The sequence below is a fragment of the Erinaceus europaeus genome, chromosome 8 (assembly GCF_950295315.1).
Source record: "Erinaceus europaeus chromosome 8, mEriEur2.1, whole genome shotgun sequence".
Lineage (NCBI taxonomy): Eukaryota > Metazoa > Chordata > Mammalia > Eulipotyphla > Erinaceidae > Erinaceus > Erinaceus europaeus.
The window spans coordinates 18,541,369-18,554,921 of record NC_080169.1 but is presented as its reverse complement, the minus strand read 5'-3'; the positions used below and the strand labels follow the sequence as shown (position 1 = coordinate 18,554,921).

At 43.6% G+C, this 13,553-nt stretch overlaps 1 protein-coding gene across 1 annotated transcript in view; it reads right to left on the bottom strand.

Annotated features, from left to right (window-relative positions):
• Positions 1 to 796: 796 nt before the first annotated feature.
• Positions 797 to 13,553, bottom strand: part of ERICH5 (glutamate rich 5) — a 29,451-nt gene continuing 16,694 nt past the window's right edge. The window contains exons 2-3 of the mRNA XM_060196002.1: positions 4,391 to 5,281; positions 797 to 2,738 (exon numbers count right to left, since the gene is read on the bottom strand). Of these exons, the coding sequence (XP_060051985.1) occupies positions 2,626 to 2,738; positions 4,391 to 5,281 (1,004 nt within the window). The 3' untranslated portion in view covers positions 797 to 2,625. The remainder of the gene's footprint in view (positions 2,739 to 4,390; positions 5,282 to 13,553) is intronic.

Here is a 13,553-nt window from a genome sequence, read left to right as displayed (position 1 = left end):
AAAAAAAAAAAAGTCCACCCGGAGCAGTAGATTTGTCACGCAGACACCAAGCCCCAGCAATGACCTTGGTGGCAATAAAAATAATGATGACTAAAAAGTTTTAGGCATGTGTGCTAACTCATTAAGGAGGGTTATACGTATGACCCTGGCCTCACCACACTAAGGGAAATTTTGGTGCTATGGTGTCCTTTCTTCTCTCCATCTCTCTTTCTATCTGAAAAACTCATCCTGGAGCAGTGAAAGCCCCACCAACACCCCCTCCCACTAAAGTTTTTAAAGTATAAAACACCACTAAAAAAAAAAAATCTTGGCAACCACAGAAAAGCCTTAAGACAAAAGTACTGAAAATATCTGAAATTTAAACAAATCATGAAAACAGTGTTTTTGCAACAATGATCAAAGTTTTTCTCCCCCCCCAAAAAAAAGAAAGAACAGTTTGAAAATTTTTATATTGTAGCCATACACTAATATATTTTTAGAACTTATACTTTCAAGAATCTGAGTGGACATCCTTAATAGATGTTATGGATTTTTAAAAATATTTATTTTTAAAAAATATTTTTTTAAATATTTATTTATTTATTATTTATTTATTCCCTTTTGTTGCCCTTGTTGTTTTTTATTGTTGTAGTCAATGTTGTTGTTATTGATGTTATCATTGTTGGATAGGACAGAGAGAAATGGAAAGAGGAGGGGAAGAGAGGGGGAGAGAAAGATAGACACCTGCAGACCTGTTTCACTGCTTGTGAAGCGACGCCTCTGCAAGTGGGGAGCCGGGGGCTCGAACCGGGATCCTTACGGCAGATCTTGCACTTTGCGCCATGTGTGCTTATCCCACTGTGCTACCACCCAACTCCCAATGTTATGGATTTTTAAAAAGACAATTCATATAAAAGAGAATGAGTCTTTTTGAGAACTCAATAAATTAAGCCTACTATTCTGTTCCTTGATAAAAAAGAAAGTTCCACTTCTATGTGCACTTAACCCGGTGTGCCACCACCTGGCCCTGAAAGTTCCACTTCTTAAAGTAACCACTCATATTTTACAATGTCTTGACATTTTTTTTACTTATTAGACATCTGTATAAAATACCTTTTGATCAAGAAAAATACCTATGGACTACTAATGACATATTGAAAGATATCATATCAGCTTCTGATTAGATAAATTCGCAGACTAAAAATATATTGTTTGTGGAACTACAATGATGATTTAAAAAGTTTCAGGTCAGTGGTCTGGGATGTGGTGCAGTGGATAAAGCACTAGACTCTCAAGCATGAGGTCCTGAGTTCAATCCCCAGCAGCACAGGTACCAGAGTGATGTCTGGTTCTTTCTCTCTCTTCTATCTTTCTCATTAGTAAATAAATAAATTTTAAAAAAAGAAAAGGTGGGAGTCAAAGAATGGTCTCCATAGAGTCAACAAATTAAGGTTTTTTATTCTTGAGAAGTATTACCTTTGAAATACGTTTTACAGTACTCATGATGCCAGTCAATAGGGCAACTCTGCTTGAAACACCTCATAGAAATATAAAGTCAACAGTTGATTTGCAATGGCATGTGGAAATTGTGCCACTTTTCACTGAGAAGATGCCTAATCTTGCAACAGCACCAGAGTTTGCATTCCACTGATAATGACTGTGTTGCCCTATTTAAAAAATCATGATAAATAGGGATGTTTGCTAGTAGGGAAGTTTAAAGTGAGAAGGTTAATAGATGATATATTTTCAAAGGTTCCAACCAGCTTTAAATTATCTGATATAGGAAAGAAATACTAGGCATAGTTTATCCTGCTTGCTTAATCATGTTGTTCATCGTGATTATAACTGGCAGCCTTTTTTATCATGAGCTTCCTAAATCTTGATGATTCTTTTCTCCAGTCATCTATATTTAAAGGTTCTCACTGGGCTGGGAAGCTAGTATAATGTTTATGCAAAGCGACTGTCATGTCCGAGGGGCTGAGAGGACCCAGGTTCAATCACTGGCACCACCAAAAGCTAGAACTAAGTACTGGCCTGCTAAAAGGAAAAAAAAGAAAAAGTTTACATTTTTAGAGTCTCCTTTTGTAGAAACTAACCTCTTGTCTTGATGGAAAAACAAACAAACAAACAAATCCTCACACTTTTAACTGGTCACACACCCTCTTTGTAATTTCTCTGACTATTGTAGTTGTAAAGGTGTATCTTATTATTTTTTATTACCACCAGGGTACCGTTGGGACTCAGTGATAACCTGCAAGACAAATCCATCACTCTTAGTATGCATTTTCCCTTCCTTTTTAATAGAGATAGAGAAATAGAGAGGGATAAAGAGGAAAAGAGAAAGAGAGTCACCTGCAGCACTGCTTCACCACTTGTGAAGCTTCCCCCTGCAGGTAAGGAGCAGGCTCTGGAATCAAGGTCCTCAAGTGTGTTAATGTGTGTATTTAGCTGGGTACACCGCCGCTTGGCCCCCAAAACTTAGCAGTTTTATGGAATAACATAATCAGGAATAGGATCATTACATTCCCTGTATAAGACATAAAGTGTTTGAAAGATCCGCTCTGTAAACACCAGCTCCTTAACCATTGTTGTGTCTTCTCTATTATGATACACTCTGTCTGTTCATCCTTCTATCACCATACCCATCTATGTGGTTGCTGAGAGATCCACAGCTTCTCCTGTTTCTTCTTCTTTTGCGCCAATCCTTTTGCTTAGTTTCTCATTTTCCATCTCTGTTTCAACCTTTTCTCCTGTCTCACCTGAAAAAGTCACCAAAGAAGATAATAAGAGACATATAAGAGATAAGAGTATGGTTTAGAATATTTTTGCAAGGGAGATAACATATTCATTATGCAAAAAGACTTTCCTTTTTTTAAATATTTATGTATTCCCTTTTGTTGCCCTTGTTATTATTACTATTGCTGTTGTTGTTGTTGGATAGGACAGAGAGAAATGGAGAGAGGAAGGGAAGACAGAGGGGGAGAGAAAGACAGACACCTGCAGACCTGCTTCACCGCCTGTGAAGCAACTCCCCTGCAAGTGGGGAGCCGGGGCTCGAACCAGGATCCTTACGGTCCTTGCTTCTGCACCACCTGCGCTTAACCTGTTGCACTATAGCCTGATTCCCATCAAAAAGACTTTCATGCTTGATGATTCTAAATTCCAAGTTCGATACTGGCCACCATCATAAGCCAGAGCTGAGTAATGCTCTGGTTAAAAATAAAAATTAAAAAATGTATATATGTATGGGAGATGGTGCAGTGGATTAGGCACTGGACGCTCTCTTAAGCATGAGGTCCCAAGTTCAGTCCCTGGCAGCACATGTACCTGAGTGATTTCTGGTTCTTTCTTTCTCCTATCTTCCTCAATAAATAAATTATTTTAAAACATACATATAAATAAAATATACTCTTTTTTTTTTTTTTGCCTTCAGGGTTATTGCTGGGGCTCGGTGCCTTCACCACAAATCCCCTGCATCTGGTGGCCATTTTTCCCATTTTTGTTGCCCTAGTTGTTGTTATTGTTATTGCTGTTGTTGGATAGGACAGAGAGAAACTGAGAGAGATGGGGAAGACAGAGAGGGGGAGAGAAAGACAGACACCTACAGACCTGCTTCACCACTTATGAAGCGACCCCCTGCATGTGGGGCGTTGGGGGCTCAAACCAGGATCCTTACACCAGTCCTTGTGCTTCATGCCATGTGCGCTTAAACCTCTGCATAACTGCCCAGCCCCCAAAATATACTTTTTTTTTTGCCCCCGGGGTTATTTCTGGGGTTTGGTGCCTGCACTATGAATCTACTGCTCCTGGAGGTCATTTTTTCCATTTTTGTTGCCCTTATTGTTGTGCTTGTTGTAGTTGTTATTGTTGTCATAGCTGTTGTTATTGTTGGATAGGACAGAGAGAAACTGAGAGAGGAGGAGAAGACAGAGAGGTGGAAAGATAGACTCCTGCAGATCTGCTTCACCACTTGCGAAGCAACCCACCTGCGGGTGGGGATCTGGGAGCTGGAACTGGGATACTTACGCTGGCCCTTGCAGCTTCACGCCATGTGCACTTAACCCGCCGCGCTAGGAAAAACAAAAAAGCAGAAACAAAAAAAAACAACCTGTTCTTTCAGATATGGAACTTGCTTTGGTTTGGTTCAAATAAAATTCAACCACCTGAAATAAGAGATTCCACTGGCTGTGTAGTGGTAGTGTAGCCCTCATCTGTCCCCAGAGACTTTTTTTTTTTTTTTTAACCAGAGCACTGCTCAGCTCTGGTTTATGGTGGTGTTGGGGGATTGAATCTGGGACCTTGAAGCCTTAGGCAAGAAAGTCTGTTTGCATAGCCATTATGCTATCTAACTCACACCAGAGACTATTCCTTATGTCTAAACACCTTGAATCTTTGTCAGGATCACCTTTACCTTCAACATGTTGGCCCTCTCCAGCCGTGTGGACTGTCCCGACCACATCCATATTTGGTTCTGATGCTATAATTCCTGCTGGGTGCTCAGCAATCCCCGAAATGCCTTCAGGTTGAATCTGCTCCGTGTTTCCTGGCCCGACAGAAGCGTTCTGTAGCCCTTCCTTCTCTGCAGCTCTTGCCACAAGCTGACTTCCTTCCAGTACTTCCAGAGATTCATTCTTTTGGTGACTTGCTTCCAGGTACTGGGGCTGTTCATCTTTTCCCACTGCTTCTTGGAGTTTTGGCTCTTCTAGCGTCTCCACAAGTTGCGTTTCTCCCAGTATTTCTGGAGAGTTCATCTTCTTGGAAACTGTTTGCAGGAACTGGGGCCGCTCATCCTTTTCTATTACTTCTTCAGGTTGTGGCTTTCCAACTGCTTCCAGAGGAAGGTTTTTCTCGGCTTTTCCTAGAGGGTTTAGCTCTCTGACAATTTCTGGATTCTCAGTACCCTCTACTGGCTCCTGCTTGCCTGCTACCCTCAAAGACTGAAGCTTGGTTCCAGAAGATTCCATCTCAACATTACCTCTTACAGGCTGAATCTCTGTCACTGCTGTCACATCCTCCTTCTCTTCTTCTGCCCCTGGAATGTCATCTTTGTTATCTGGCTGGGGTGGCTCACACTCCTTGGGCCCGTCTAGAGGTTGAATCTTCTCAGTAGTTCCAGGTAGGTCTCCATCACCCTTCACCAGGGGCTGTTCACTGAAGGCTTTGACACCATTAGCTGTAGACACCGCAGGAATCTTGAGCTTCTCTAGTGGAGGAAGACTTTCCTTTAGTACTTTGCCATAAACAGTAGGTTCTCTTCCCGGTGTACCTGGCTTGGGCTGGGCAAAGCAGGACTCAGTTTCTTCTGTGGTTGAAAAATACATATGTGAAGTTATATTTTGATCATTCGTTTGAAAAAAATGAAATGCAAAGCATTATCTCTACCCTGAGAAAAAGTATACTGATGTCAAGAGAAAGAATAAGCAGCTCAAAGTTATGCTGGTGATGTCAGATTCAGGAAAAAAAAAACTAGTATAGTCATGGACTCTTTGGAATATAACTAAAATAGGCCTGCTAACTATCTACAAAACAAATACTCCCCACTCCCAACTCTTTATCTGAACTATTCCAGCCTTTAGGTTCATGATTAGTCAACAATTTGTTTGGCTCTATATGTTCACTCTCTTTTCAGTCACCAGGTTCCAGATGCTAACATGATGCCAACCATGCTTCCCTGGGCAGACAACCTCACCAATGTGCCCTGCTTCCCCAGAACCCTGCCCCAGTAGGGAAAGAGACAGGAAGGGAGTATGGATCGACCTGCCAACACCCATGTTCAGTGGGGAAGCAATTACAGAAGCCAGACCTTCCACCTTCTGCACCCCATAATGACACTGGGTCCATAATCCCAGGGTCAGCTAGGAAAGCTATCAAGGGAGGTGAAGGGAATACGGAGTTCTGGTGGTGGGAATTGTGTGGAGTTGTATCTCTCTTATCCTATGGTTTTTATCAGTGTTTCCTTTTTATAAATAAAAAACTAAAAAAAAAAAAAAAACAAAGTTATGCTGGGTAAGACTGGGTACTGGACTCGTGGTGACCTGGGGTTCAAATTCAGGTTTGTGTGCATGGTAAAGTGTGCACTGTACCAAATGAACTCTCTCCAGATCTCTCAAACACCTCATTTTAAAACTCTGGGGCTGTGGTCCAGGAGGTGGCGCAGTGGTAAAGCTTTGGACTCTGAAGCATGAGGTCCTGAGTTCGATCCCCAGCAGCACATGTGCCAGAGTGATGTCTGGTTCTCTCTCTCCTCCTATCTTTCTCATAAATAAATAAAATCTTAAAAAAAAAACAAAAAAACTCTGGGGCCAGGCGGTGGCGTACTTGGTTGAACACACACATGTTACAAATGGTAAAGCAGTGCTGCAGGTGTCTCTCTGTCTCTCTCCCTCTCTATGACCCCCTTCCCTTTTGATTTCTGGCTTTGTCTAACAAATAAATAAATAAAGACAATAAAAAATTTTAAAGCTCCAATAACTCTGGACTGGGCAGTGTCAGACCCAATAGAGTATACATATTACCATGCACAAGGACCCTGATTCAGGCTCAGGGTCCCCACCTGCGGGGGCTGGGGCACTTCACAAGTGGTGAAGTAGTGCTTCAGATGTCTTTCTCTGTCCCTTCCTGCTTCTTCCTCTCCTCTCAATGTCTCTCTGTCCTATCAATTATAAAGAATAGAAAATTAGGGAGTTGGGCGGTAGCATAGTGGGTTAAGTGCAGGCGGTGCAAAACACAAGGACCAGCGTAAGGATCCCGGTTCCGAGCCCCCGGCTTTCCACCTGCAGGGGAGTCACTTCACAGGTGGTGAAGCAGGTCTGCAGGTGTCTGTCTTTCTCTCCCCCTCTCTGTCTTCCCCTCTCCTCTCTCCATTTCTCTCTGTCCTATCCAACAACGACAACATCAATAACAACAATAATAACTACAACAATAAAACAAGGGAAACAAAAGGGAATAAATAAATAAATAATTTTAAAAAAAAGAATAGAGGGGGCCAAGTGGTGGCGCACCTGGTTGAGTGCACGTGTTATAGTGCACAAGGACCCGGGTTCAAGCCCCCGTCCCCACCTGCAGGGGAAAGCTTTGCAAGTGGTGAAGCAGGGCTGCGGGTGTCTCTCTGTCTCTCTTCCTCTCTATCACCCCCTTCCCTCTTGATTTCTGGCTGTGTCTCTATCCAATAAATAAAGATAATAAATTTTTTTTAAAAAAAGAATAGAAATTTTTTTTTTTAAAAAAGGAAAAAATGGTCACCAGGAGTGGTGTATTTGTAGTGCAAGCACTGAGCCCCATAGGTAACCCTGGTGGCAATATAAATAAATGGAACACTCAATAGCTCACTTGGATAGTGTGTGGCTTTGTGCTGTGCACTACCCAAATCCAAGCCAGGCGTCCACTCTCTGGCTCTCTGTCTTTGCCTTCTTTGTTTCTACAAAGAGGGGGGGGGGAGGAGAGAGAGAGAGGGAGAGAGAGAGAGAGAGAGAGGAGTTTTTTTTTTGGAAAAACAACTCCCAACTATGAGGACCAGACTGGAGAGAGCACTTGCTGAAGTGGGCACAGGCCGTGCCACGTGTATAGCTTAGGTTCAACCCTGAGCACCGCGGGCGAGGATCACAAACTAGGGAAGGCTCTGGGCGGTGCTGACTCTTGCTCTATCTCTCCACCTAATAACCTTCAAAATTCTGCTTTTTAAGACTTCTTCTTTCCCTTTTCTTTTAAAACTATATTTACTTATTTGATAGGAGAGAGAAATTGAGAGGAAAGAGAGAGAGGGAGAGGGAGGGAGGAAGAGAGAGAGAAAACGAGACACCTGCAGCACTGCTTCATTGCTTGTGAAACTCTTCTCATGTAGGTGGAGACTGGGGGCTTGAACCCAGGCGCTTGTGCTTGGTGGGTATTGTGTGCACTCAGCTGGGTGATCCACTGCACAGCCTCTCTCCCTCCCTCCCTTGCTTTTTTCCACCAGGTTTAGCACTGTCGCTCAGTCTGCCTGCATGATGAATCCACCACTCTGTGACTATATTTATTTATCCTCCTTTTGTAATCAAGACAGAGAGAAATTGAGAGGGAGGAGGAATATGGACAAAGAGAAAGAGATAACACTTCCCCCTTATAAATGGAGACCAAGGGCTTGAACCTGGTAATGGTCCCTGTGCATGGTGATGTGTGCGTTCTGTCAGATGAGCCACCACCCTGTCCCTCTGATAACTGTTTTAAACCCTGACAACTGTTTTGCTTTTTCCTCTTTATCTTTTCCCCTTAAATTACCCCATCCTATTTATAGACACATATAATTTTTTTTTAATTTTTTGTTTCCACCAGGGTGGGGCTTGGTGCTGTCACTAAGAATCCACCCCTCCTAAGAAGCCACTGTCATCATCTTCTTCTCCTCCTCCTCCTCCTCCTCCTCCTCCTCCTCCTCCTCATCCTCCTCCTCCTCCTCCTTTTTCTCCTTTTCCTCTTCTTTATATTTTATTTGATAGGGCAGGGAGAAATAGAGAGGAGAGAGGGGTTGAGAGGGAGAAAGAGACACCTGAAAACCTGCTTTACTGTTAGTGAAGCATCCGCCCTTGTAGGTGGGGAGCAGGGGCTTGAACCCATGTCTTTGTGCATGGTAATGTGCGTACTCAACCTGACCCCCTAAACACACATAGTTTTTAAAAATTTTATTTATTTATTTATTCCCTTTTGTTGCCCTTGTTGTTTTATTGTTGTAGTTATTGTTGTTGTTGTATAGGAGAGAAATGAAGAGAGGAGGGGAAGACAGAGAGGGGGAGAGAAAGATAGACACCTGCACACATGCTTCACCACTTGTGAAGCGACTCCCCTACAGTTGGGGATCCGGGGGCTCGAACTGGGATCCTTATGTCTGTCCTTGTGCTTTGCGCCACCTGCGCTTAACCCGCTGTGCTACCGCCCGACTCCCACACATATAGTTTTTAAAGAGTTATCTACTTAATGTAACTTCAAACACAAAACATATATTCAGTCTCCTCTTCCATCTCCCCTTCCTTTGAGTCATTCAAGGATCCCACAGTATCTGAGATGGCTCCTTGTTTTCCCCACTGCTGACATCAGATACAATGTTCTCAGGTCTATTAAGAGAATTGACAAGTATCTACCCACTTTCTAAACTCCAGTATTACTTTATAATGATCTCTGCTTACCATCCCTGTGGGTTTAATTTTTTAAAAATATTTTTATTTATTTATTCTCTTTTGTTGCCCTGGTTGTTTTATTGTTGTGGTTATTATTGTTGTTGATGATGATGTCATTGTTGTTGGATAGGACAGAGAGAAATGGAGAGAAGAGGGGAAGACAGAGAGGGGGAGAGAAAGACAGACACCTGCAGACCTGCTTCACCATCTGTGAAGCGACTTCCCTGCATGTGGGGAGCCTGGGCCTTGAACCGGGATTCTTACGCCTTGCGCTTAGCGCCACGTGTGCTTAACCCGCTGCACTACTGCCCGACTCCCCCCTGTGGGTTTAAACTTCATATCTTTGCTGTTAACATTACAGGATTTCAAGAAGGCATAAGATAGGATCCATGTAGCCCAGGAGATGGTGCAGTGGAAAAATTGTTGGCCTCTTAAGGTACTGAATTTGATCCCCAGCATCACATATGCCAGAATGATACTCTGGTTCACTTATCTCTTTCCTTCTCTGTCTTTCTCTACTACATAAATAAATCTTTTTAAAAATGAGGTTTGGGAGTCGGGCTGTAGTACAGCGGGCTAAGCGCAGGTGGCGCAAAGCACAAAGACCGGCATAAGGATCCCGGTTCGAACCCCGGCTCCCCACCTGCAGGGGAGTCGCTTCACAGGCGGTGAAGCAGGTCTGCAGGTGTCTATCTTTCTCTCCTCCTCTCTGTCTCCCCCCCCTCTCTCCATTTCTCTCTGTCCTATCCAACAACAACAATAACAATAATAACTACAACAATAAAACAACAAGGGCAACAAAAGGGAAAAATAAATAAAATAAATATTTTAAAAAATTATTAAAAAAAGAGGTTTATTGGGGCCAGATGGTGGCGCACCTGGTTGAGCGCACACATTGTAGTGTTCAAGGACCCAGGTTCAAGTCCCTGGTCCCCATCTGCAGGGGAAAGCTTCACAAGTGGTGAAGCAGGGCTGCAGGTGTCTCTCTGTCTCTCTCCCTCTCTATCTTACCATCCCCTCTCAATTTCTCTCTGTCTGATAATAAATAAAATATATATTTTTTTCCTCCAGGGTTATTGCTGGGCTCGGTGCCTGTACCATGAATCCACCACTCCTGGAGGCCATTTTTCCCCTTTTTGTTGCCCTAGTTGTTGCAGCCTTGTTGCGGTTATTATTGCCATTGTTGACGTTGCTTTGTTGTTGGATAGGACAGAGAGAAATGGAGAGAGGAGGGGAAGACAGAGAGAGAGGGGGAAAGAAAGATAGACATCTGCAGACCTGCTTTACCGCCCATGAAGCGACTCCCCTGCAGGTGGGGAGCCGGGGGCTCTAACTGGGATCCTTACGCCGGTCCCTGCGCTTTGTGCCACGTGCGCTTAACCAACTGCGCCACCGCCCAACCCCCCAATAAAATTATTTTATTTTATTCCCTTTGTTGCCCTTGTTGTTTTGTTGTTGTAGTTATTATTGTTGTTGTCGTTGTTGGATAGGACAGAGAGAAATGGAGAGAGGAGGAGAGAGAGATAGACACCTGCAGACCTGCTTCACCGTCTGTGAAGCGACTCCCCTGCACCCCTGCAGGTGGGGAGCCGGCTCGAACCGGGATCCTTATGCCGGTCCTTGTGCTTTGTGCCACCTGCGCTTAACCAGCTGTGCTACCGCCCGACTCCCCCAATAAAATATTTTTAAGTGAGGTTTATTGGAGGCCAGGTGATAGTGCTGTTGGTTAAGCACTCACATTACAGTGCACAAGGACCCGGGTTCTCACCTGCTGAGGGGAAGCTCCATGAGGGGTGAAGCAGGGCTGTGTGCATCTCTCTGCCTCTCTCCTTCTCTCTCTATCTCTCTCCTCCTGCCCTGCCCCAGGGGGCTGGGTTTGAATCCTCAAGGAGGAATTAGCCATAGATTGCATAGTTGTCTGTTTGCTTTAACCAGAGCACTGCTCAGCTCTGGTTTATGGTAGTAGTGCTGGGGATTGAACCTGAAAGCTCAGAACCTCAGGCTTAAAATTCACTTGCATAACCCAGCACAGTGGTTTGTTTATACAACAAGGTTTTCTGTTTGAGGTTTGGAGGTTCTTGGTTCAAACCCTGGCACCACCATCAGCCTGATCAGATCTGAGCGGTGTTCCGGTCAAGAAAAAGAAAAAAGTGGAAGAATTTAGAATGAAGAGTAGGAAGAGAAGGATTAGAGTCTGAGGCTGAGGGAGCAGTTTAGGAAGAATTTTGTGATGTGGCTGGTACAGGCTGCACCCCCACCCATATGTATATGTGTCATAGCACCAGGAAAACAGCAGTCCTTCACTTCCTCTCCATTCAGCATGAGTCTTCAAATTAATAGTGCGAAAGACAACTTAAGAGAAGTAATTTCTCAGGTCTATGAAGAAATTCATTCTGACAAGACAATTCATCTAGAGCACACACAGAGTGTTCCAGGGATGGCTGCCTCAGGGAATTAACAAGGAAATGTGTTAAATACTCATCACAGTTGTCTGTCAAATTAAATTTACTGGTAAAATAGTTATTACAGTGATTAGTACTGTCAGTTAAATGAGACAAGTGTTTCTCATTCAGCTTTGCTAGATATGGTTCATTCTAAAGGCATCATCATTCCAGAGCAGAGAGCTACAGAAGAAGGTGCCCACACACTCAATGCCCTCAATTTTTTTTTAATTTTTTATTTAAGAAAGGACTAATGAACAAAAACATAAGGTAGGAGGGGTACAACTCCACACAATTCCCACCACCCAAACCCCATAACCCACCCCCTCCCATGATAGCTTTCCCATTCTCTAGCCCTCTGGGAGCATGGACCCAGGGTCTCAATGCCCTCAATTTTATATTTTGAGAAATATATTGTCGGTCTAAATCAGGTTTTCTACTGTGATATAGTAATTTTGAACTCAGGTTCCTCCATTTATTAATCGTGAGCCTCAGTTTTATCAGTTGTAAAGTGGAGGGAAGGGGAATAATCACTGAGGCTCATTACAGGCACAACAAATCAACAAACCCACCACTCCTGGAAACCATGTCTCTTTTTTTCTTTTTGTGATAGATACAGAGAGAAGCAGAAGGAAGAGGGAGATAGAGAGGAGTAGGGACAGTATTAATGAGCTGTTGTGAGGGTCACAGGAGCTAGTTCATGGGAGGCACTGGCACAGAGACTGTCACCCACTAAGTGACAATTGACATCAGTCATAACTATTGTGTAGGCTTCACGTAATGACCCATGTAGAAAGAGGTGGTGACAATGGTCCCTTCCACAAGGAACGTCATCAGAAGTTATCTTGTGAGCCCTCCCAGGACCTTGCCCTCACCTTAAAGCAGTGATGGTAGGGACAGCCTCAAGTCTCTGAAAGGAAGCTGGGGTGTCCTGCCCTGCCACTCAAGGAAGACTGGTCCTAAAATGAGTGCAGCCTGCAATGTTCCCAGCTGTGAACATGAGCTGTGAGCTCAGACCAATAGGGGCTCAGAGGTTACACAGGCTCTGGTGCTAAATATATATATGCCCTGGGTCAGGTGGATGGAGGTAAATAGTTCATTGTATCCACAGAGTTGTTTTTTGTTTTTTTTTTTAAGAACGGGAGCTACTCCCTGCCCTAATTCAACTTTCTAGCCTTTTTCTCCACTCTGACACCATTTTATCAGACAATATATATATTTTCAACTTTTTAAAAATTTTTATTTTATTTATTTTCCCTTTTGTTGTCCTTGTTGTTTTTATTGTTGTTGTAGTTATTATTGTTGTCATCGTTGTTGGATAGGACAGAGAGAAACGGAGAGAAGAGGGGAAGACAGAGAGGAGGAGAGAAAGACAGACACCTGCAGACCTGCTTCACTGTCTGTGAAGCGACTCCCCTGCAAGTGGGGAGCCAGAGCTGGAACCGGGATCCTTATGCCAGTCCCTGCACTTTATGCCACATGTGCTTAACCTGCTGCGCTACGCCTGACTCCCCAGACAATATATTTTTTAAATTTTTATTATCTTTATTTATTTATTTATTTATTGGATAGAGAAAGTCAGAAATTGAGAAGGAGGAGACAGAGAGGGAGAGAGACAGAGAGACACCTGCAGCCCCGCTTCACCACTGGCAAAGCCTTCCCCCTGCAGGTGGGGACCAGGGGCTCGAACCTGGGTCCTTGCACATGGCAACATGTGTGCTTAACCAGGTGCGCCACCTCAGACAATATTTTTATCCAACTTCAGACTAGCTATCAAACTCAAGCAAAACCACCCTAGTTGTGTGCCCCTAGGAGCATGCCTAAAATGAACTTTCTATTTTCTTCTGCCCTAAGATCCCTAATATCATCTGCTCTATTCCTACTTTTTGGTTCCTGATGATTAACCAAGTTGTCTCACTTTATGTTCTACAGCCTTACAGACACCAAGTTGCAGATGCTACCATGATTCCATCCTGGCAGACGACCT